This window comes from Bombus affinis, chromosome 4 (genome assembly GCF_024516045.1).
Source record: "Bombus affinis isolate iyBomAffi1 chromosome 4, iyBomAffi1.2, whole genome shotgun sequence".
Classification (NCBI taxonomy): Eukaryota; Metazoa; Arthropoda; class Insecta; order Hymenoptera; family Apidae; genus Bombus; species Bombus affinis.
The window spans coordinates 2,447,358-2,473,771 of record NC_066347.1 but is presented as its reverse complement, the minus strand read 5'-3'; the positions used below and the strand labels follow the sequence as shown (position 1 = coordinate 2,473,771).

Sequence of the window (26,414 nt, the reverse complement as noted above, 5' to 3'; positions counted from 1 at the left end):
TTGAAATATGTATATCTTTCCTGTGAATTATGTTCCACCGTCTAAAGAAGAAATTTCAGAGACATCAATGCCGGAAGCGGAGCGAAGATTAATTCTAAGTAAATTACATACATGCGCATGTACTTGGAAATATTATATCAAAAAGCTGCAAAGATGGTCTAATGTATTACGTTTTGATCACATTATTAAGTCTGAATTATTTAGATATCAGTTTATTCAAATCTATGAATGTTCATCAAAACAATGTTTATTTTATATACATTTGTAGGTACATGTTATTTAACATATTTTCAATACGATATGTCTAAACATTTTAAATTTATTTATGAGAATTTTCTTTTTAAACAGAAGTATCAGTGGAGAAGAAGAGTGTTATAAGTAAATAATATGACAATAAATATGTATCCGTAACAATATCATCATAATAACAATTATAATAATAAACAGCGTAAGAAAAACTATTAATCGTGGAGGAGCCGTTTCCAGCGCCTTGAAAAACAAACGTCTGGTCGAAAGTCAGTACTCTTTTATTTACTCGAGCACCGTATTTTGTTCATTCTACAACCGTCGATCATAGACGTTTTCTTTTGTTAGAAGCGAACGGACATATCCATCGTTTGTGGATTTTTCAACTGAAAATACGGTTTATATTATATTTTGAAAGTCTGAAATACATCGAATTGAACATCATCTTACATTTTCTTATTCAAGTTGGAGGTATTTTCTGCTGAAATTTTGCGAGGTATGACAAACTTTGTAGTTTCAACGTCTGGTATTACGAATCAGTTTTATTGCTGGATATAATATGTACAACTTACTGCTTTTATCAAATATAAATCTCTCGTTTTAAGAAGCAAAATGTTGCAAGAACATTTCTTGACGGTTTTATTGGGCGCAGCGATGTCGATGACGCTGTCTTGTTCTGGATTTAACCCGGAACGCTCAGGTAACGTACAAAATATTTATCTTTTGTAAAATAATCATTGTCGATAGTAAACATCCGACAAACATGAATTTCTTTCTCCAATTTTACACAGTAAAATTATATTTCCAAATTACTTCATACAGCTATCTTGTACTGAAATCGTGTCTTTTTTAGCAAATATTCCAACTACCTGGAACGTGGTATCATCACCGGAAACCGAGCAGAAGGTTACGGTGGATCACGTCTCCAGTACGAAAACGGAAGTGACTGGTACCGACAAAGGCTTGCAAATTTCGGACACAAAGTTGTCAACGAGGACCATCGACCAAACGAGTCCTGCGGATACGACGCGCGAGAAAGGATTCGGTTTTGCCATGGAGAATATTGAAAGAGACACGCGTTTCCCGAAAACCAAGGACGCTAATTTTGTAAAAGAAGCAATGGCTATCGAAACGATTTCAAGTTCTCCTCCACGGAACGTCGTCGTGATTATCGCTGATCCGGGCCAAAATCAGGAAGATTTCTGGAAGAGTTTCAAGGCTTCGCGTCTCTTCTCCGTTGAAGGGATGCTTCAGGTATGATTTCCTGTCCGATAATTGGATCGGTAAATAATTAAATAAATAAGCAAGGACACATCACGTGCTTAAATTTCGAGTATGTGTGAGATGAGAGGAATTCTATAGGATAAAATCAAGTATAGCAAAATTGTGTGAACGAGTTTACAAACTTGTCAATTTATTTTGTCTTTTATACGGGAATTTTACTAATTAGCAATAACGAACATCGTTTAATTCAGGAATCAAATGTTCAAGTTAACGTCAATGAAATAGAAAAACCAAAGACAACAATTGGCGAGCAAAAGCGTGTTGTTCAAATCAATGATAGAGTTGATTGAAAAATTGAAATTTATTTTAGAGTTGTAACAATATCCAAGCAGACAAGGCAAGATTCTCTTTGGACGATGCACTAATTCCTGGCAATAGGGACAAGAAACGCGATTGCGAACACTTCCTACGTTCAAACATTGTAACATTGTTGCTTTGGACTCGAGATGTTAAGGGAATGACTACAGGTTTAGAGCTTCAAAATTTATATAACGCCGTACTTTGTAAATTTATATTGTGTTACTTTTTATACATGTAAATTAATAATTGTATATAGATATAACGAGGAAAAGCCAATGATTATCCGCAACGCGCTTATAAGCTTTATTTCAACAAAAATAGTCAGTTTGCAGCAACATCACCCTTTTAATATAGTCTCGTTGCCTCTCGATGTATTTATTTGAAATTTTATGTCTTCAGAAAAAATATTTGGCAAAATGTTTAGCGAAATGTTCAGCATAAATAATAATTCGTTTATATTTTTATATTTTATGTTATTCAACAATATTCTTTTGCTAGTAACAACATTTTTTTTGTAAACAGGAACGTTATCCAACGCGAACTTCACTATTCCATCGTTGTTCGGATTCGAAGAATCGGTAGGGTTCTCAAGAGACTTCGACGAAATTGATGAGATTAACATGAAACCGGAAATTCATAAAGCGAAGCCGGAAATTCGTGGTGACTGGCATATTATCGACTTAGGAAAACCGATCGATCGAGTCCCTCCTTTGATGCCTCCACAAAACGCTCGAGAAGACGGTGAGTGTTTTAATTGTATAAATATAAGACAGTATTTAATAAAATATTTAATAACGTGTAACGTAACATGTGAATCTTTCAAATTGCTAATATTCCCTATTTTCAGGAAGACTTTTTTGTTATTAAATATTTTTTATTATCGATGCTACCAATAACGAGGTTTCCATATTTCAATTACAAATCTTTTGAATATGTGGGTGCAATTTATAATAAATTTTTTCTTCTTAAATCGGTTGAAAATTTAATTGTCAAAATCAAATTTCAAAAAAATAATTTTTCTCGTATGCATCAATCTGACAGTATGAAAAAAATGTTGTGACTGAGCATCAATTTTGCAATATATATATTTTCCAATCGCTATATACAATATAGATGAAGCTGCGTGGAACGTGTTCGATATGTTCTCCAAAATAAGACTCGTTCTGTTTCGGTCGTTGCTGGAATCTCTCGGTAGAAACGTCGCTGCCTCAGAGGACCCTATTTCCTCTCGCAAATCGCATCTTCTTCGATCCAATTTCGTGGACATGGTCGAGGAGCTAAAGTCGGTTGAAAACGAGAAAGGTTTCATATTGGTTGCTTCGGTGTCTGCCAGCGAGCTCGATTCAGCATTGGAGTTTCTACAGCGCGAAGTAAATAATTTTGCAGGAATCTGTAATGCTTTTGATTCATGCAATTTAATTTCCCAGTACATAGTATGTCTTATCTGTTGCTATTATCAAATACAGATGATCTAGGATAGATCAGAAAAGTAATTGTACGCTTAGTTTTTTCGAGACAACATATGTACGAAAAAATAGCAGAAATAATACTCGTATTTTGTGTAATAATTTCGTTTAAAAATGTTTACCGCGGTTAAAAATTTATGCTTGATAAAAGATATGAAAGGGAAAACGAACTCTTTTTTTCTTTTCTATAATAATTTTTGTTTTCGCGATAAGCGGATGGTATCGAGTTGAGAAAGTCATTTGGTATTTCCTTAACAAGGATAACTCGTTAACGCTTTCGCTGCTGCCAGGATTAATTACGATATACGAGGATTTCCTGTCTTGTACTGGAATATCGTTAGTGTACTATTAAACGAAGAGTACTTTTTCAAAGTACTTACATTCACAACAATCTCAACTTTTTCACTTGTTCTTAGATTTTTTATTTTAAAATCATTCTGCTTTGTTTTACTTCTCTATATCGTTTTAAAAATTCGTTCTCATCGATTAATGTTAATAAAATGATGATAAAAGGCATCGCAGGATACGCTGCTCGTGGTAATAGGAGCCTGCCCTCACGACGGCAAACCTGTACCATTCTTTGCACAAGGACCATCCGCCAAAATGATTCGCGAGGCCATGACAATTTGGGACGTTCCAACTGCCGTTAAACATATCATTGCCAATGGCTGTCAGGACTCCGGCTGCAGAAATCGTCGACATGATGCTAACTCGCCTCCTGTTGCTCAGTTGAAGATCATACCACATAACGTGGCCGTGCTGAGAAGAACGTCTCGAGATACTGCTAAAAAATCGGTGAGACAATGTTGATCTTTTCTGGCACAAAAATAATTTATTGCAAAATTATGCAAGAAATATTAGCATATTACAAATTCTAGTTGTTAGTTTGTTGATACGTTAGAGATCGAGAGATTGATACGTTACATTAGAATCAGCGTCGGAATAATAATCAAAGGATCAAATATTTAAGAAAATGAAACAGATGACACTGTAATATGATAACGAGTAACGAGTAGTATGATTAGTAGCATTGACTATTACCTCGTTTATCATAAATGAACGATAAGGATAGTACATAATAATAAATGAAGGATAGAGACAGAGGTGAACTGTTCGTTGAAAGTTAGAATCGAATTCACCGGTATGACGACAGTTTCAAACTGTCCAAGAATACTTGATACAAACCACTTCCGAGTATAAATAGCGTTCTTCGATAGTAACCTAGGCATTGAACCTGAGAAAACAGTGTAGTAAGAGGAATATCATGATAGTCGTAGTAATAACGTTCGCTTTTGTCGAATTAACAATTCCCGTGATGGTGAATGAATTTCAGAAAATAGGAATTCGTTCGATATTCGGAAACAATGCTTTTTCGATGAAATAAAACGAAACCTAACAAATTAATTAGCGTGTAAACGATTAATTAAATTTTATTTAACCAATGACAAATTAGATGTCTGTATACGTACTTAGTAATATGATTAATAAATTAGAATACCTTATTCACGGAAAATAGAAAATCTTTTTGTGCTTCTGTCAAATACCTATAGTTTCGCTCATCATATTATCTTATTTGAAATATGATCCTCGAAGTATCTTGTAAAACTATTGCGTGTAATACAGAGATTATTTTAAGCGTATAATATCCTTTTATGCGTTTCTACATACATCTAACTTCGTTAAATTGTTAGGACGAAATAAAACGATTGCATATTTACGTCAAAAAATTCTTAATTGAGGACAAAAATTGTCAAATGATGTTTTAAAAATAGAATACATAGGATAATATATATACATAATAATAGAATATAAATACAAATGTTGAATTCCACGAAAGGATCGATTTCGTATGGACATTTTGTTACATGTAATTCAAATTCATGATTCTGACACAGGCTGAAATTAATCATGACCTTTCCGGGTATAAGATATATCAGAAAAATGTTTCTAACATACATTCTGCAGGTATGCAATCGATATGTGACAGTATGTAAAGATACGTTCGAATCGGTGAATGGCGCTCAATTTTTTGATCTTCGATCATATAATAATAATCTAATTTATAATAATCGTATAAATTGCTATGTTAAGCTGTTAATCATAAAAAAATTCGTAGGTGTAGATGTATAGTATTAAACTAGAAAGATAGATGTATCAAGTGCTATAATACTAAAACAATAATTTAACAATATTTAGATTCGAAGACAATCGAAATAATATAGACACATGGATATAAAACTTTTAAGTGGCATGACGTTATGGAGAAATAAATAACATGGAAATTCATTTACTCATCAAATTTTTATTCAACATACGAAATATGACCTGTTACTTTATTAACTTGACATTTCTGTCAAGGTAATTTTAACCGTAACACCCACGTTTCAAATTACCAGCTTTTTTAAATATTATTCCCGGCTGAATATCAAATATGATTCGTATCGAAAAAATATACGAATGGGAAAAGTAATATGACGGAGGGACTGATACTTGAAACTATATCTCGTATATATCTCTGTATATGCCTCGAGGACGAGGTTGACGTCGATGGAATACAATCGTTAACAATAAAAGAATACAGTTAAAGTTGAGTCACGTACTTGTAGGCTACGATAATTAATATAATCATAATTGTAAATAAGCGTGATTTATGTAAATATTGAGTTAATTTGTAGTTGTGAAAAACTTTCTCGTTTACTTGGAAATCGAACGAATTATTAATTACTACGGTGGAATTTAATTAGTTCGTAGTCATAAATTAATTATCATAATATAAGTAGTTTTCATGGTGTAGACGTAATTAATATATAACAAAATAGAATTAAAAAAATCCTTAAATGGTGAAGAATTATTTTTCTAAAGAAAACTAGGATTCTTTCTTTGAAATTCGCCTTGTCATTTTTTGTATACTTTTTTTCATAACAAACTCTGATTTGCAATATAAATTTGCATGATAGGTACATGTTATATCGTGTAATAGGATACGTTCTTGAACTGCTATTCCGTAGTAAATGTTCCACTTAACATAAACTGATAAATGGGAATTCAGTATAGAACATGAAACAGGAATTTTTCCATCTATTAAGGTTATTTTTATGACAACACAGATATATTCCTTTTTTATTTTTACAAAATTATTTGCTATGTATTAATTATAATTAAGTATTACATAACACCTCAACACCTGGCATCGTTGGGTCATAGATGATGAAGACAGTCTGAGTTAGATTATTTAATGTTAATAATTATTTCATTTTATTTTGCATTTAAGACATTCTATATAATTTTAATTATATATTTATATTACGTAAAACATAAAATATAAATTAAAATTAACTAAGTCAAAGTACTGTAATATAACTATAACTCAATAATATCAGATAGGAGTTGACAAAGATTTCTTTTTAATTAGATTTATCATTACAAGCTCCTTTTATTCAGAACAAAGTTACAAATTAATGAAGATTAGCCAGTATTAGTTAGATTGGTCTTAGTCTTTGTAAATATAAATCAAACACAAGCTGTAATGTAAATCAGTTACATTGCTGTATTAATAATACAGATAGCAAATTATTTCTACTTTTCCAGTCGCTGGATTAAATAAATTACGATAAATGCTAATTCATTATACGTTATAATTGTATAATTATAATAATTATGCATTCGTAAGAGTATTTGTTGGTAATCAAATGTTGCAATTCACTGTACAATAAAATAAACATTTTGTTGCAGGATAACGGTAACAAAGCTGAAGTTCCAAGTGTTAAGGTAAAACGATACTTCGTCTTCTAAACAGTACTTTAACCAGTATGTTACGCTGTGAATTAAATAAGTTTGCGAAAGGAAAATACGCACTTTCACTGCTAGATCTGAGTCATGCGTGCACAATGTTATATTAATTTTCTTTTATTATCGTTCACGATATACGATAATAAATCCTAATATCATTGTTATCGGCCATTACATAATTTTTTTAAGTAGGAAACTACATCATTCGCCTAATTCGAATCCGATTTTGAAACGAAAATCCGACATAAAGTTAGAATCGTCATTTTCATTAATCAGGACAATTGAAAACATCGCGTGAGCATTATATAAACGTCACTTTTGCAATCGTATTATTATGGAACATAATCTCAATATTATATAAAATAATTCAAATTATAACCAACCTTTAATATTGAATCAACGCTGTTTTCTTCCTTTCAGCAGAACGAGGTTGTTAAAAATGTTGCCGACTTAAATACCAAGGTAAAGTATACACAATTCGATGTTCGTTGGAAGTCGAAGTTGTTTAATTCGTTGGAAATCTGATATTCGTCTTATATAAATTTTAATCCATTTCAAATTTAATATTTATTTCACATAAATTGCATATTGCGAATATATCAATTTATCTTCATTCGGATGATTTGAATAACACTGCAAACTAATAGTCGCTTCTTTTGGAGATACGTATTAGCTTTAAAGTAGCGAAAAGTATACTTCTCCCGACATAGAATTGAAATTGCCGTGTTCATTAATCAGAGTAATTAAAAGCGTCGCGTGGACATTATATAAACGACATTTCTGTAATCCTATCAATGAATAACGTAATCGTTATGTAGTTAGTTATTTCACCTAGCCTTATTATCAAATTAATATTATCTTCTTTTTTTCAGCAGAACGAAGTAGTTAAAAATGTGGTCGATTTAAATGTCAAGGTAAAGTATTTAAATTCGTTGTAAGTCTATATTTATTTCATATAAATTTTAATTCATTTCAAATTTAATACTTTACATGAATTGTATATTACGAATAAACCAATTAATTTTCAATTTAATGATTTATATAGCATTTCAAACTAAGTATTCGCTTCTTTTATTTTTTTTTAAATCTCACTGCCAGCTCTAAAGTAAAAAAAAGAAACGATTTACTTAGAATTACGATATATTCATTTTGTTAATCGAAACTGAAATATATATATGTATATACTGAAACATTCATAAATACTTGCTTGCAGGAGGAAACAGTAAAGACCGAGGAAAGGGATGCATCACCAGAATCAGATACGAATTCAGCAAACTTTAAAATTGCGGAGAAGATCACCACGATCTTTGGCATAATTGTCTCGTTGGTTGGCGCATTAGTCCTTACCTCCTAAAAAAAAAGATCTTTTACATTGATCTCATAATCGATGATAATTTTTAATTTTCTTTTATGGAAACTGCGTCAAAAATTTCCGGGTAAAACAAACAATATTAAAATCTTCCTCATTTCTGAGTTTGTTTCCTCCTTATGAAGCTGTAAATTTTTAATTCTGAATATGAAATAGTGTCTTGAATGGTGAAAAATTTTATTAAGTTGTCATACCAGAGAAACTCCTTTTATTCTCTAATATTTTTGCTAGATATTTTTCGTTAGTAATCAATTCCCGGATAAGAATGTCTTTTACATAAGCATGAAGAATAACGAGAAACAAAGTCCATGGATTAAATAATCGCCTTATTACATTTAAACATTTAATCTGAATTTTGAGATATTCTTGTATTCCATTTGTGTGTTTTTTTCCTGCATTTTATTTTTCTCCAAATTTCAAGATATACAAAGCATGGAACATTTCAAAACATAAAATAAAGATATATAAGTAGCAATTGATTGATTTAAAAGAATTGTATTTTTATTATTTATGCCACGATCAAAATTGTGAATTCTTTTATAAATAAAAAAGTGCTTTAAAACACGTTCTTTCATTTCACGTATTGTTCGTAATAGACGGGTTTGAAATATAGTTTGAGAAAGTTTAATATAATTTTTAAACTCTGGATCAAATCAATTAAAACAGAAAGAAAAATCTTAATATTACGATTGCAATTAAAAATATAATATACGTAATTCTGTTTTCTAAAGCAAATGTTTTTTAGTTTTATTACCAACCAATAATTTGTACTTAGTTGGGGATTTCAAAATACAATATAAAAATAGAGGAAGAAAAAGTGAATTGGAATAAACTGAAAAAATATCGTTATTTTCCAAGCAAACGTAATAATTAAATAAATTGAATATAATTAACACAATAACCCAATTACATGAAATTAAAATGTATAACGAGACTATTTTCGTTTACAATTTGTGTATTGCAGCAATAATTTCTAATTGACCTAATAACGCACACTGGTAGTAGTAGTGACATTTATTGCACCATCCGTACATTTCAGTGTTTCCGGACACAATACATGGTATAAGCCTAATAACACTAAAAGAGTATGTAAAATATGTAAAAAAAACCATAACACTATTCGGATAACGGACATATATATATAACGTAACATAACAGCGCTGTTGAATTTCGAAAGCATTCCATTTTGATGACTATCAGGGTAAAAAACGATGCACCACACGCAGCTACGTTACTTCCTGGTCTTAAATTACGTAATTATTCGATTTCAAGTTTCTAAAATTCGTACGTTGCTTTCCTTATCCATTACTTTCCTTTCCTTTTTCTTTTCAACTATTGAATCATTTCGTTGGGTTCCATATCTTTTTCCGACGTATTAGCTATTTTTTAATTTGCAGAAAACCACAAATTTCTAGGATATTCTAATTACTATATTTGTTTTATTAAATCATAAAAAGAATATTACTAATTCCAAATATGTTAAAAATATTTTATGAAAATGAACGTTTATAAATGAAATTTAAAGTAGTTTACATCAGTATTAAAAATGTTAAAGAATTTCTTTAGCATGCGTTCGTATGTTTTTTGCTTTACTGACCTTACGTTGATGTTACTACTTGGATGTATAAGAAAAATGATCATCTTTGGTTTTTGTCCGATTTGCCACTATTTTCCTAGCTGTACACTGTATCTTCTTCAATAAAGAATCTTTTCAATATCGTAGAACGTTACTATTATTATAATGATTCTAAGAAAAAAGAATAATACTTCAGTAACTACAACTTAAGTAATATTCATATATGTTTTATAAATAATGCAATTATACGTTATTAATCGTCTACAAATATAACTTCCGGCATTTACAACAAGAAAAGCTTACAGCTAATTAATCATTTCTAATTTTTACTTGAAAACCAATAATTAGCATATGTAAATTACGTGGTACTAATACTATGACGATAAAATGATAGATAAGAATGGAATACTAAACAAAATACTGAACAAACAAACAAAAGAACACAGATAGTACATGTATTTTTATATAGTATTATTTAAAAATATTTTAAAAAAGATAGTGAGATATATTATCGATTATTATAATCATTCGGAGGAAATACATGTTTATTGGAATTTTGAAAATTCGTCTGAAACGTGTACAAAGTGCAACGTCAAGAAAAGGAAGAATAATAATATTTTGTACTTATGTTTATGTATATGAGGGTGAAACACAAGGATAGTATAGATTTAACATTTTTTAAGAATAAATTCTAATTACTATGTAATTAACGTCGATAAATATTTTTTCTAATATTCTGTTATAACATATTGACATAAAAATGCGTTAGAAATGATCTGTTAATGGTAATTAATAATGAAAAACCATAATGAAAAACCAATTCTTACTTACGATGCTATTGCCATCGTTTCATTCGATTAACATTTTGAAAAAACTTTTAAAATATATCTGGGTTACTAAATCAAATTTCAACAGCCGCGAGATATTTATTTTTATATTTTGTTACGCTTGTAAATTCCGTGCTAGATCTACATAAGGCAATCAGGTTTATCGAGGCTTAATATACATCAGGTACGCTCAAATTTTGATAGCGTATGTCAACAAATCCTGTAAGCAATGTAAGAAAAAAAAAAGAGATTAACTATGTAGATACATATTAAAGTAAGTATAGGAAACAGAAAAAACTGGAAAAAGAGCTAGTCGGCCAACATTATTACGTCCAAGAAAATCTGGTTTGATCGCATATTAAACTGTATATTCAGTTGATTGCTGAAACTCCGACATTTGCATATTTCTGAAGAAACAACTGTTGCGTTATTGTACAACGGAGATTGTTTATTCAAAGGGATAACAAGAAATGTTTATAAAGAAAGAGGTAAATTTTATAAAAATGGGAGAACTGATTATAAACGAATAAAAGAGTATTCGTTATTGAAGAAAAGAATTAATGCATTTTTAATACATTGACGAGAAAACTAAAAATTTCAAAGTGAACAAAGGGAAACTGAAGACGAGGACTGTACAAATTATTTAAGATAAAAATATTCAGTTCCATGTCAATGGAATTACTCTTTCTCACGCTGTGAGTGACTTAGAATTGCTAGTACTTTCAGGAGGATTAATTTGGTTCCTAACATTTAGTTAACAAAATAAATTTACTTTATACCGAACGAATCCACGGCGTTTGCATTAATTCAGGAGAATTTATCTAGGTAATTGCACCGAAACTCCGTTTATTTGAACGAAATTTTAAATAACGTCGGATTAACTGACCTCGTGCCAATTAAATTCCTTTAATTTAGTATAAAAGTTAGAATAAAAAATTAAAGTTCATGGGAATAAATTCTTATCATATTAAAAACGAATAAATTCCGACTATATCAATGCGTAACATAAAAATTAAATAACAGAAGAAATCGTTTGTCCATTATTTTAATTTGTACACAAAAAGATTGATTAAGTTACAACACAAAAGAAATTAATCCGCTTCTCTATTGAGAAAGTAAAAATTTACACGTTCATGGCTTTAATCCAGGAGAAACGATGTGTCACAATCTAATATTATTTGTTCTCCAACAAACAGAATCTTATTGTATTTTCATAACGAACGAAAGAAGAGGATTTTTAAACCTGATACACTAAATACCAAAAAATGGAGGATAATTGAAGGTATTTTTCTATTTTCCTAACAGCATATCCATCTTGCAGGACATCCAAGTATCGATTGTGGTCGGCTTTTCTTCGTTCTGTGTGACTCGTGGAGAGAAAAGCGAGAGTGGGGCATCACACGATATAAAGGAGAACCGGTCCAAGAGGTAATCGTTCCCACTCCATCGACCGTTCTCCATCTCTTCGGTTCGCCACACGAGTATCGTGCATTTCTCTTTTCGTGACCGGCCGTACTTGGTTATCACCGTTGTCGTCGATTGTTCTTCACGATTCCATTGTACCGTTGTCTTCAGGATCGACGTTTCGTCGCTATTAGACAAGGTAAGGGTGCAAAGCCTATTACGAACCTCCATTTTTTGAAGCCAACTGAGGCCAGTTGACCTCTCAGAAGCCAAACAGATTAACGCGTTTTATTTAGGCGTTAGACGATAAAGGTATAGAACTTATATCAAAGAAATTAAAGCGTAGAAAATAGGAAAAAATGTATAATGCAATGAGAAACACAAGCTCTTTTATTCATATATTTTATAAGAAATCATTCAAATTTCTAACAATGTATACTGTTGCAAATTTACAACATTTCTATGAGAAATTACGAATCGGTCGTTTTCAGTACTCTAGCGGTTCTAGCGTTAATGTCGCTTTTGCGAATTTTTCAATTTCAACGATCAGAAACGTAGCTGTTATTCGACTTCTCGAGAAAAAAAATATGTATAACCAACTGTTATTTGTTGAAGATAAATTATATAAATGTGAATTTTAGAGACTAACGCTTGTAATATCTTCACTTTTTACTTTATGGAGTTTATCAGTATGGCTTCTCAGTAGCACATTGGATGTTATGGAGCACGTTAACATTTTTTAATGTTCTTTTACGACGCGAAGATATACGATTTGAATGAGTAGTTCTGCATCTGAGTTATGGCTATGGTTTATTGACCTTTCTAAGATTTTCACTGACATCGAACGATCATTGAGATTATTAGTTGATTTTGAAATTAATGTTAAAGACGAATGTAATGTAAATGACGAATGAAAGATGAGAGTTCTATCAGTGTTTATCGCGTAAAGAGCAGTTTAAAAATACAGTCGATTGAAAGTGAAAGTGATTCTCGTTTCTTATTCTCGAGGTTTTGCTTTTCTCTCGTTAAAGTGGTAGTTTCGACAGCGTCGATGAGTTGTTATATCCTCAGAGAGTGAGTTTAGTGAACATACTGAGGACTTTACGAGTTGCATTAATTAAATTAACTAAATTAAGGACGAAAGAATTGGGATCTTTTTCTGCGGTATCAAAGGTAATTAAGATTTGTGAATTAAAAAATAAATAGTAGAAAAGTCAATTGTGAAATAGATTCATTTATTAAGATTCAAACTAAATTCAATTAAAATTCTAAATTAAAATCACAAATGCGTTTCGAGCGCTTTATGTAAAAATTAGGATTAGCCAAGGTTGAGAATTTTTCAATTTAAAAAGTGTTTGTATCTAAAAATACGTTCATACCAAAATTGTTAATATTAACATATCCTTAGATTCTACAACAATAACAAAATTTGTACCAATGATAAAGTGGTTTGACGTTTAAAAATATAGTGGAGCGTAGGTACCTTGAGTATACTTTGAACGTAAGTCGAGTGTAATTTGAACAAAAAGCTATGGAAGTTAAAACGTAATTCGAAAGTTTCGAAACACTAGCCTAGAGATTTAAAAGCTGCACGAATCGAAAAGCAATTTCAGTTTCCTATCGCAAAATCGTTCCACGAGAAAGCAAGCGTAGTTTCTCTGCGAAAGTGAAGTTTACATTTTCAGCAGTTTTGCGATAATCGCGATTCCCGCTTACGTAGCACAGAACTTCCACGTTTCGAAATCACGTTTTAAGCTTTCCCTTTGACTTCGTACACCATCGCATCGTTTGGCTCAAACAAAATTCATCGCACCATAATGGTTCTTCGTTACGAATCTAACTCATATTAGCGTCTCAAACGATCGACATGTTACCGTTTTTAATTCCCAAACAATCAGACGTGTAACCAGATTACATAAGCATTTGCATGTAAAGATCGTTTAGAATTGTTGAGGTTACTAGATGTATAAAGAGAGAAAAACGCGTGGATAAAGTGTAAGGTACAAAATATATATATTTAATTTAATAGAGAAGTGTAATAATAAGTAGGAATACAATTTGAGCTGGTCCAGATCCGCACACTAGCAGTGTTACCTTGTAACTGAAAACCCCGAAGCCAACGTCACCTGTCTATTGTTCATGGTCTGCCTTCATCGTAGAACTATTTTCGTAGAAGTGGTGATCACTTCAACAAGAATAAATGTCAGTGAAAAAAAGACAGGTATTTGTGCGAATCTCGATCCAATGTCGAAGACGTACGTTTCTTTTTCCAGTCGATCATCTTCCTGTTCCGTTTATTCCGATCATTATCGTCTTATAATTAGATCATATGTGAAGCCGTAATTGTTTCGCTTGGTTATTTATGCACTGACAAGGAGAAGAAGAAAATTAAAGAGAGTAAAATTCTCAACGTCGTTTATTAACATTTAATTTTTCCACGGATGAAATGGTCATATAGACGAATCGAAGATTTTCGATATTTACATCCAAAAGTTTCCATTTCCATTTCTCAAACAATATTGCTTATAGAAATATTTCAATTTTATTACAAGCGATCTTACTGATTTTCAGCAACTTTCTTCTTCCTTTCTCGACATACTCTGCGTTTTCGACTATCTCAATATTGATCTCCAATTTTTAAATTTCAAACTTTCATTTCTTCTTTCCAAGCAACCGTAGTCCACGACGTTGTTTAAACATCTATTCGAAAATTTCTGATGATTTGAAGCTTTCATTCGTTTAAGCAACTACCTAGATCCTTGCATTTTTCATTAGAAGATTTCAACTGTTAACATTTTTTTTAACAAACTAAACTTTCATAAGAATTATAAAATTCAACCAACAATTTCGTCCAAGTCGCTAAATGTTATTGCACCAGTATGCCTCCTATAACAAAAATTGTTTGCATTTGTAATATTCCACGAAGCAAGGATCAAAAGGAAGCGGGAGGTTGACTCGGTAAATCTCAGTAGAATATGATCAATACGTTCTATACTTTTTGCCACATTCACGACTCGCCTTTCCAACTATCGTTACCCAATTTCAGGTTTTATCAAGGACAGTCTTTGGTAACATAGTTTTTGTACTGCACAACAATGCCTCTTTAAATGAAAAATCCTTGTTTTTCTATAATGCCACTAAATCATCCAGTGAGTTCGATCCTATTCTGATGACCATGTAAATCACCGTGAATTTAGCTTTCAGAGTTTCACCTTTCTATTCATAGTAGTAGTAGCCTCTCTAATGGGATATTAGCAAACTAATTTAAATTATTGGTTGAATTCTTTGTAACAAATTTTAGAAAAGGTTGGTTTGTTAAAAGAAATTTTGGAAGTACTTTTTATTAAAAATTTTTAGTTTATTTTTTATAAAGGTAGAATTATAATATATTATTTTTAGATTAGAATTAGAATATACATAAACGTTATATAAATATCCTGACACATTTGGTTCACTTGTGCTAACGGTATTTGAATATAACCAATGTATACAAATTAGAAATACCGCTATCTCTTCATGATACCAACAAAGTTCAAATTTAAATTATCTGTTAAAAGTTAATAATAATACATATATTTAACTATTATTATATATTACTAGGTATATTGTTACGTATTACTATACGTACACGTACTATTATGTATCTTTATTATTTAAAAGTCACCGCTTATATTAGTGTCAGAAATTTTCCTATCGATTTAAAAAAATTTCTAAATCTGACTTGTGATTTGAAAATTGAAGAGTTTGAAGTTTGATTAATGTTGGATTTAGAGGTGTGATAATATTTCGTGATAAACGTAAATGTTTGTTGTATTTTCACTTGATTACATAAAGAATAAATAACGTCTGTATATAAATGGATGGTTTGTATGCATTTGAAAATTGCTTCCATGGAATGAATAAATTTATCCTCGGGACATGTATTCATGCTGATTTGCACAGATGTCATTTTACATTGTGTTTGTATATAATACAAGGTAACGATAAATTAAACGTCTTCATGGTTCTTCGTAGCGTATTTCGTAAATATAGAAGAGAATGTTTATATTGCAAATAAGGATTTGGAGTCTATTTTCTTCGATATCAAATTTGAAAATGTTCAAAATCCTCGGTACAAATTTAAATCATTAATATAAATTAGGAAAGAATGCCAAAATTTAAAATAAATCTTTAGCAAAAATGTAATATAAATTCCTTAAACGTTTCGTATACGTAATTTCTGTAAACGTAAATTTCAAGCAGACGTTTTAACGCGAGTAAACCTTGAATAAATTTCCTAAAATAAAATTTATTAAACCGAATTTGTTAAAAATGCACCGTTTTGAAAAGGAAAAAGTAAATGGATTACAAACGATAAAATTTGTAAACATTGCGATTCACATTCCACGGACAGAAATTTTATAAAGTTAATCTTTATGGTAGCAAATTTTTCGTAATATGTATTTACAATTACAATTATAATAAATATCTTCTAATTTTATTGTAATAAAAGTGAAAGACTTTACATGTATAAACTTCATGAAATAGATTTCGTAGAATCACGGTTTCGAAACACAGCTATTTCATTTTTATGTAATTCCTCTTTCTTAACGCACGCATATTTCGTAAATGTACGTCGAAAGTGTGCTCTCGTTAAGAAAAAGTATTTGTATATCTATTTATCCGTTTATTAAACGGTTGTATGACTCATACTGAAATACTTCCATTGGCATATGAATCAAACTATTCATGTGGAACTTGTACGGAAACACTATTATTGATAATTTATCAAGAATCATCCATCATATCGACAGCGATGCGCGTAAAGAATAAATATCTAGTTATTGTCTAATAAAATTACGATACATACATTTTATGTTGTTGTATTTTATAATTTATGATACGTCAGTTATAATTTCTTTTTCTTGTAATTTTGTTCTTCTGTCATTTACTTGAATAAATTTCGTTCTAAATATTCTATTTAATATTTCTTAAACAAATACATTAATATGATAAATTCAAAAATGGATCAAACAATTCCTTAAAAATTATTATCATGCAAGAGAAAATTATATAATTGTCAGTTTAGAAATAAATAAGAAGTACAGAACGTGCGATTTTTCGTATTAGTCTTTGTTTTAAAGGAACACCATGATACAAGAATTGACTAATCCACGAATTCTTATTTAAACATTTACCTATGTAGAAAGTAGGTAAAAAAGTTCCAAGTTAAACATTTAAACGAGTGGATTGTTTGCTATTTATTTATTTATTCATTTTATTTATCCATTGTAGATTCTAAGATATCGTTAGCCTTTCATAGTATCATTGAACGTGTGACATTGTATCAATGTAACGTGACGAATAAATTGATTTAAAAGGATTTTTATTCTTGTCACTGTTCAATGCTTTGTTTGCGAGTAAAAATAGCTTTTAAAAATAGCTTTAAGTAATTCATTGATACATAAGCAAAGACGTATTTATTTCTGCAACGTTTTTGTCAGTTGATTCATTTCCTTATCATTTTATTTTATTTAATTGAACAATAGAAGCAATCGATTTTTAATATATCATGTTTTTAAATGAAAAATGAAATTCTTTAAATTAAATTTGATAAAATAAAATTTTGGTGATTTTATTCACAATGCCCTATTTCAAAGAAATGTAGCAAAAACAAATTACGAATATATTTATGGATAAATAGCATTGAGAGTCACAGACGCTTTTTTTTCTCTTATTTTACAGTAATAGTTATATTTTAATTTAATACTTCTATAACATATTTACACGAATATCTTATTATTATATTTTATTTTTCCGTCTCATGATCTTACAAAAGGAACTTGATTGGATTTATATGAATATTATTTGATAATTAATTTCACTGATTTCTAATCGCTTTCCATAATCTAAGATATGTCCTTAGTAGGCAAACAACGTTCCACTGATAATTTTGATTATATATTTCGAGTTACAATTATCAAACAACTAAACCCGTGGTCAACTATCTTAATAAAAACATTTACATATATCGTTACTTAATATCCTTTTTTCTTTATAGTTATTCGTTTACGAATATTCTGAAACATTCACGTTTCTTAGAATCATTTACATCAGTCATCTGTATACATAAATTTTCATAATTTATTCAAATTTATTTCTCTTTTCTTTTCTTAAATTAGTACGATATTTACATTACATAGATCTTAATGAAAATAACATTCTATTTCACGGGACCTAAATATGTAGTCACATGATCATGGGAACGAGCAGATTAAATAAAATAATGTGTAGTTAATTTTAAAATAACCCTCGACAATATTAAATTTCCTAATAATCTATTATAATTTAAAAAATAAACAAGAATATGTTGCCTAATTAATATTCAAAATTCACCATTAAATAACATAGTTCTTGATTGGCTATCAAATTAGAAATAAATATTCACAATGAAATAGCATAGTACGTTGATCTATCTACCTACAAAGTAGCACGGCGAACAAATTCATATTCATAACACGCTGCGCAAAGATCACGCGTGACTTCAATTTGAAATTAATCCAGAGTAAGTTGATGAAAGAGGATGAAGAAGAAGCAGAGGAACAAATAGCGAGTGCTGTCGATCACTTTTTTTTTCTCAGAAGAAATAGTGAAACACGCGGATTGCTTTCGGTCAACCGTGACGAGGTAGAGAAAGTTTAGCGTTAGGCAAGCCGCTTCTGGTCAACATTAATTTCTCGCATAAGAACGATGTGTATGTCGAGTATTTGCGTAACTCGTTACAGCGTGCATTGCCTGTTGCACGTGCAACAGTACCACGGGAAGAATATCACGTTTATTATATATACGTATGCCATCCGAACGATGATTTCCTTCTCGTTTCAACTATTCTACCAAACATGATATTTATATCATGGCTTTACAATATATATGAGATTATATGGTGTCTCGATGAAGAGTTAAACGATGAAACGTTTCACGTTCTCAGAATTTCTGTTGGACAAATTATGCTCACTAGAATAAGTTGTAGGGTTTGCTCGATTGATTATTAAGGAATGTTATCCCTTCGTTTTTCCTTCATTTTTATTTCGTTACATTATTTTCATCGTTGATTATTCGTTGAATGTTAAAATGTTGAGACCGTACAGGAAACACATGCATTTTCCAATTAATTGCGCAAGTGGTCATTTCGCATGCAAGACTACGGTGGATGTCACAATTAGCATACTTAAAGTTGTCATACGATGTCACATCTAGTTATCTGCCATAAATTAACTTCCTTGGCAAAAATGTAAGAAAGATCGATTATTTCGCCACTGCAGTGCGATTACGTTGCAACAAACTCGCGTATAAGAAATTATAGAAACAAGGAGTAGCAGCAACTATGTCATTTTCCGATATCGGAGTGAATTTTCTCGCATTAGAAACTCATTCGTTATACCTAATTACTTGTCGTTGTGGTTTTATTCAAGATCATCGTTTTATGTTGTTTCTAACAATTATTCAAACGTCCTTTTGATTTTATTTATATTTAAAATTTATTTTTACAAAAAACTAGAAGGTATTATGCTATTGTTATTTATTTCCGTATACGTATATTTATATTTATCGTTCAAAATTTTTTATAATCTTCTTTCGTGTTTAATACGATCGCAATGGATATTTCAATTTTATGTATTGGTACGTGATTCTACAAATTTGACGAAGCCTGGATATTATTTATTCGAACGTATGAAATATTAATTTTTCACTGTCTGCAAAAATTAGAATTAATATTATGATCTTTCTTCTTATAAGGGAAACAAGATTGTGGATTCTAGAAACATAAATTTTCACAATTACTTTAGATTAGTTTGTACCACTTTAACCAAAATTGATTTTCAGATGTTGCTGATTCAACCGACGGAGGAGATGTCGAAGCAGATTCGCGTGGAGCTGAACGAAAATGTCGCGACACGTGACAAAGACGTCGAAGTCATCAAAGAATGGCTGTCCAAACAACCGCACTTACCTGAGTTCGATGGTAATCGCGTTCGAACGATACTTCTCGTTAACGTGATGGATTGACATATCCGAAGATTTGTGCTCAGTTCGATATTTAATATAGACGTATTTAATGGAAAGAGCCAAGTAGTAGAAAGAAAAACGGAAGATATAATTGAAAAATCATAAAAAATTAAAAAGAAAGGAAGAAACACTCCTACTTGTTTTTGATTTTAATTATCAAGTATGTAATGTAAAGAGAAAAGATAAATATCGACTGATCGATTCGAAGCAAGCGAATTAAAACAGAAATAAAATATAGAGTTCAAAACGTAACATAAATGTAAAATAATTAATTACGATGGTTATGTGGATTTTTATTAAAGTAGTTAATAATTTATACATAATTACTATGACATATATATTTTTACTATGTTGAATAAACATTCGACATGGTAAACATACATCATGATTATTCAATGATTGCTTAGAAGACATCTTTTTTTCGTTTCAGACGATTACAGGCTAATGACGTTTCTTCGTGGCTCCAAGTTTTCCTTGGAAAAGTGCAAGAAAAAGCTGGACATGTATTTTACGATGAGAACCGCGATTCCGGAGTTCTTTACTAACCGAGACATCACCAGACCGGAATTGAGAGATATTACTAAAATTATGTAAGCTCTTTTTCCATTGCTACGAACTACTGAGAAATATTGTTGCAACTTCTTTCCATAATTATATGATATTCATAATTTTCCGCATAATCGTATATATATTGCGTATTAATTTATTCATTTTGTTCATTTAGTTATAGTTTATTCTATATTACGTGTGATATTCGAAAAACTGAGAAGATCTGAGAAGGTTTGTGACTGTGTAAGCAACGTTATTGTGTCCTTGAAATAGAAAATTTTCTAATTCGACGAGCACGGGTAATTTCCATGACACCATTAACACGCACCGTGAGCCAAATAAGAAACTTTCCGCTGGCAAATTTACATGGTATAACGAGAAAAGTTCTGATTCGTTTTAATAAACCCCGACTGTTCGTTGCTAAGCTCGATTTTCGTAGGAAAGAATTAAAAGGGAAGAGGACGTTGTTCTCCCAGTATTTGAGTGCGCGTTCGTAGAAATTAATTATTTTAGTCCAGTTACTCGCTTTCGCTCTTCTTTTTTCAAAAAATGTCGAAAATGCCTGATATTAAACAAGCATGTACGTGGAAGATGAAGAAAGTTAATTATTCTAGTTTAATTATTCGTTCGATTGTATTCATTCTGTAATTAGATAATCAAAAATAATAACAACGATAAATTAAAAAACCGAGTTCTTCGAATAATGCTCTTTCGCCAGGTTAATTTTCTTTTACCCAAGCGAAATATTTCGATATTGCGTCGATGATTTATAAATGTGTATAATCAGATCTATAAACTCTAAAGCTGCGATAATTTGAAATAAATATATATTTCAAGAAACTATTACCTTCCCAGTCAGGTGCCTCCATTGGCGGGTTTGACGGAAAACGGACGACGAGTGATAATCATGCGAGGAATCGATAAGGACTTACCAACTCCAAACGTAGCCGAAGTGATGAAACTGGTTCTGATGATCGGCGATGTGCGTCTGAAAGAAGAATTAGTTGGTGTGGCTGGAGATGTATATGTACTAGATGCCAGTGTCGCGACGCCAGCCCATTTCGCAAAATTCACACCAGCTATCGTGAAGAAGTTCCTGGTCTGTGTTCAAGAAGCCTACCCGGTGAAGTTAAAGGAGGTGCATGTGGTGAATGTTAGCCCGCTGGTCGACACTATCGTCAATTTCGTGAAGCCATTCATTAAGGAGAAAATTCGCAATAGAATCTTCATGCACAGCGATTTGAAGACTTTGTACGATTATATTCCCAGGGAGATACTACCAACCGAATACGGCGGCGATGCTGGACCAATTCAAGCAATTCATGGTACGATGACAATTATCTTTCTCAGGGTATGGCAACTGAGAGCTTCGTAATTAGATTACGGATATTTATGCATTTATAATTCAAAATTGCATAAATGAAACGGAGGTTGAAAATAGAACGTACATGATATGCAAAAATACGCAAAATATCCAAAGTATTGTATTTATTGTAACGTTTCATAGATCAAATAAGTTTCTGCATAATTTCTATCATTTTAATTAATTACATAAAGACATAGGAATTCGTATATGTATCCGCTATCTACTAGTAACGAAAACAACCTTTTCAAATTTTTCTACTTATCGAATAATAACGCAACCCGATCAGAGGTTCGTGGTGGAATCGGTATTACGAGAAATGATCTAAATATTTCATACGATTGCTCAAACTGGAAAGGTCAAATAAAAAACGTCCATATATTTTACTAAAAATGTAATACCACTTTACGTGGATTATTCTGCATTTTTCTATTATCTCATGTATACAATACAGGAACACCTGTTGCAACGTTTCAACATAAACACGTCTGTGAACGTGTCAGATAATAAATCGTACCGTCGAATATATCATTAAATTTATTTTATCGATCTCCAGTGATCAAGCAAAAGTCATCGTTTGTTTGTTTTTTAGAAACCTGGGTGAAGAAATTAGAAGAATACGGCCCTTGGTTCGCGGAGCAGGAATTAGTGAAAGCAAACGAGGCGCTTCGGCCAGGAAAACCAAAGACTCACGATGATTTGTTCGGTTTGGATGGATCATTCCGACAACTGGTGATCGATTAAACCTACAACTCATCCAATTGTCGATCCGTGACAACTTCACCAACCACCATCCTGGTGCTAACACGAAGAAAATGAGTTCGAAGAAAGGGAAGAGACAATATGTGCATCCACGTCATGACGTTCATCAACAAGAAACATCATGTTACTAATATGTATATTTTCGATATACAGTTTTCAATTATTTGTCTATGCATATGTATATCGAATCTCCTAAAAGATTTTCCTGACTAGAAATTGATTCATTAGACGTTTGATAGATTTCGATGGATATACCGTCGTTCTTGCACAAATTCGACGGTGAAAAATTATTAATAGGAATTGATTGATCTAATTGAGAGCTGAGTATTAGTTATAGTAGAATAGATGTGGTTCTTTGCAGTTGAATAAGTTCTATTTAATAGAATTTTTGTTTATATCGATCTCGTACATAATGGAGATATACATACAGTTATCGAGCAGGTTGTAAAGCTTTAAAGTAATGTTGATGATGCTTACATTGCATATTTTTCTATATCTTTTTTCATGTGATGAATAAAATATTATTTTATTAGATACAAATGTTTCAATAGTCCTTAATTGTAGTAACTTTTTCAAGTATATCGACTATATCATAGATTTATTATTTATAAGGAAATATATTTTTTTAGAAATAATAAGAGAATCATTTATCATTATATTTAGCCAATTGAAAAGAAGTACATAGAAATAGACTAACAGATTTTGCCTGAAATTCGCAAAATTTATTATACATTTGGAACAAAACAGATTTAATGTTTCATCGATTATCAGTGATGAAATGGGGAAAGCGATGCTGTAATTATTTTAATAGTAAGAATAGAATAATCAGACGGAGGAAAGTAAACATTAATTGAAAAGTTAGACAAATTTTGGAGTATATCCATGCTTTCACCTTTTCCTTCATATCTTCTTGATTCTTTTTTGAATTTAAGATTATCAAATCAATAATTATTTATGAATATAATAACTACTTATGATTTAGAAAATCTAACTTCGTTTCACTACAGGAAAAAGCGACATAAGATAAATAATATTTATTTTATTCGAACAAAAATTAAAATTTAAATAAAACGCAAGTGAAACATGTAAAGTTTACACGTATTTATTTTTATCTGGTAATTAATATCAACTCACATAATGTAGATGATTTTTCTTCCGAGAAATTACGAAAAAGACATCCTGTAAGTATAACATTAAAATAGGCGTAGAGTTTCGTTTCAAACGCGATATAATTGTACAGGTGATTATCCGTAGGGTAATTCGTTTATTTCATTGTAATTGCCGCGTCGAAAGTAGGTTAGACTGCATACGTAGAGCGTAGTACTTTCGATTTTTGAAAGTACCTTCTTTTCAACACTACACCATGTCCCACATTGTGGAAAATAGGCTCGGTTCATGTGCAATGTACGATAATGTGTATACCTTTAAAAACTAATGGACGTGAGGAAATATCTCTCTCACAATTACCCCATAATTTTAGTACGAAAGGAATACTATTATAGTATACATACATATTGTTTTTATATAAAGTATAAACGTGCGCGTAAGGTTTCAATTGTGGAGTTAACTTAGGAAACAGATATAGCGTTTCTATACTTTTCTTTTATGTTTCAACGCACGCGAAGCATAGCGTAAGAAATGAATGAAAAAAGACTTCTTCCTTTTATCTTCCTTTTTTAAAGTTTACTCTAGTGAATATTCGAAAGAATTTATTTTAAATATCTGAAACGAGTAAAAAGTTAATTTTCCGCCGTTCTTCTAATCATTTAGCTTTCGATTAAATTGAAAATTTCTTTTCTCTTCACTTTTACACGTTAACATCGATACTTGTTAGTAACGTAAATACTCAAATATAGAAACTCGCAACTAAGTGTGCTCATAAAATACAATTGTATAAATATTATTACAAAATATTTCGTCTAATTGACAAGCAATATATATGTATATGAACCTATCACGCAATATGTGATTGTAAATTTCCAGTAAGAATGTAGTATACGTATAGAATACGTAATTTATACTTTTATACGACTTTATTAAATATGATTTGTAGCAATATCCTGTAAAATAGTTAAGGACGAAATTGAGTATACACAGATTAATATCTTATTTTGATTCTGCTTTATACATAGATTTATGGTTTGTATGAATTAATCGCGTATGTAAATTAGTAATTTCGATTAATTAATACTCGTGTTTCGTTGGATTTATTAGAATTATTCATACCTTAGAATTATTTAATCATGATTGTATAGCGGGTTTACAATAGACAGTTGAAGAATATATAAATATATTTCATTTTTAAATAAAATATGTAATTATAAAATAGATTTTATAATTGACCTTAAAATAATTTGACAAATTATATTGCGTTTTTTAAACTGATTTGTATAAATAGTAAAATAAGATATACGTGTGTACAATAATTTGTTAGGATAATCATAATTCGTTATAATCAATCATACGTGGAAAAATATATTCTCAGTTCTTACTGCGTATTGTACGTGACAATGTAGCGGAAATAAAAGACACAAATTGTTATACATAAAATTCTGAAAACGATGGAGATCAATTCTTTTTTATCTTCTTTGTCCTTTCGCAGAGTATAAACCAATTTGTCTAAATTTTAAAACATCTTGAAAGCTTTCCTTTTATTCAATAATATATTTGTATTGGATATGAAAACAGAGAAAATATAATTTCTGGAATTTTTCAGAGAATGAACAAAAATGTTTCATCAAACCCTTGTGAAAAAGTGACGCTGTCGCGTTTGAAGCTGGAAGCTCGTTAAATTTAAACAATTGAAAAAGAAAAAATGGAAACGAGGACAACGGTGAAACTGCAGATTTCCAGGATGAAAATTGAGAAAACACTGAAATAGCCGCACCGAACAATTCCCTTTTCCAACTTGTCAGTTTTTGTCGGTCCAAGCATCGAATTACAATCTCGTCCAGAGATTTCAATTAATTTTGCCCGTTCGTCGATGAGAGACAGTCAAAAAAGGGAAGAAAATTGACTAAAAAAGAAAGTGACCGACTAATTACAGCTCCGAAACGAAGTCTTTAAATCGCACGAGTTTCCGTTTTCGTATACTCGTTACTCTGATGTAATTAGGATATTTCAGTAATCGAACGTAACGTGGATCGATCCAATACTCCATTCTCAGGCTTTTTCAACATTCTGACTGATTCGTAGAAATGACCGTAGGTTACAAGTCATATCAATTCTCTTACGATTGGCATATCACTAAAATGCTATACGTTGATCTAAAGGAAAAAGGACTTGTTTATTCGTATTATTTCTATATATCACTTCTATATATCTGTGTTACATTCTTCGTGTACCAACGAAGATATAATTCTTTTTATTTACATTATTTATTATCTTCGAAACAATTGCGTCAGACGATGATGTTTATATCTTAGGCCAAGAA

General features: G+C 30.8%; 2 protein-coding genes across 6 annotated transcripts; both read left to right on the top strand.

Annotated features, from left to right (window-relative positions):
- The first annotated feature begins 327 nt into the window (after positions 1 to 327).
- On the top strand, positions 328 to 8,999 carry LOC126915910 (uncharacterized). Of its 4 annotated transcripts, none has more exons than XM_050721059.1 (10): positions 328 to 946; positions 1,100 to 1,500; positions 1,841 to 1,997; positions 2,353 to 2,571; positions 2,944 to 3,200; positions 3,810 to 4,091; positions 7,029 to 7,064; positions 7,509 to 7,547; positions 7,961 to 7,999; positions 8,299 to 8,999. In XM_050721059.1, the coding sequence occupies exons 1-10, from the start codon at positions 859 to 861 to the stop codon at positions 8,437 to 8,439; spliced, it is 1,659 nt and encodes a 552-aa protein (XP_050577016.1). In that variant the 5' UTR covers positions 328 to 858; the 3' UTR covers positions 8,440 to 8,999. The 4 variants fall into 4 exon arrangements, with proteins under 4 accessions (XP_050577016.1, XP_050577014.1, XP_050577015.1 ...); XM_050721057.1 differs by having other exon boundaries at positions 7,958 to 7,999; XM_050721058.1 differs by having other exon boundaries at positions 7,506 to 7,547.
- A 3,304-nt stretch (positions 9,000 to 12,303) lies between these two features.
- Positions 12,304 to 23,521, top strand: LOC126915912 (alpha-tocopherol transfer protein-like). Of its 2 annotated transcripts, none has more exons than XM_050721061.1 (5): positions 12,304 to 12,460; positions 20,125 to 20,263; positions 20,738 to 20,897; positions 21,712 to 22,181; positions 22,812 to 23,521. In XM_050721061.1, exons 2-5 carry the CDS (start codon positions 20,125 to 20,127, stop codon positions 22,961 to 22,963), a joined length of 921 nt encoding a protein of 306 aa, XP_050577018.1. In that variant the 5' UTR covers positions 12,304 to 12,460; the 3' UTR covers positions 22,964 to 23,521. The 2 variants fall into 2 exon arrangements, with proteins under 2 accessions (XP_050577018.1, XP_050577019.1); XM_050721062.1 differs by lacking the exon at positions 12,304 to 12,460 and adding an exon at positions 12,897 to 13,434.
- The last annotated feature ends 2,893 nt before the right edge of the window (positions 23,522 to 26,414 follow it).

Bases quoted from the DNA above. Each gene is read 5' to 3' on its own strand.
- LOC126915912 (XM_050721061.1), top strand. From the start codon at position 20,125: ATGTTGCTGATTCAACCGACGGAGGAGATGTCGAAGCAGATTCGCGTG. The intron at 20,264-20,737 runs GTAATCGCGTTC...TTTTCGTTTCAG, and splicing joins GCACTTACCTGAGTTCGATG to ACGATTACAGGCTAATGACG. The intron at 20,898-21,711 runs GTAAGCTCTTTT...TTACCTTCCCAG, and splicing joins AGAGATATTACTAAAATTAT to TCAGGTGCCTCCATTGGCGG.
- LOC126915910 (XM_050721056.1), top strand. From the start codon at position 859: ATGTTGCAAGAACATTTCTTGACGGTTTTATTGGGCGCAGCGATGTCG. The intron at 947-1,099 runs GTAACGTACAAA...TGTCTTTTTTAG, and splicing joins ATTTAACCCGGAACGCTCAG to CAAATATTCCAACTACCTGG. The intron at 3,201-3,809 runs GTAAATAATTTT...TGATGATAAAAG, and splicing joins TGGAGTTTCTACAGCGCGAA to GCATCGCAGGATACGCTGCT.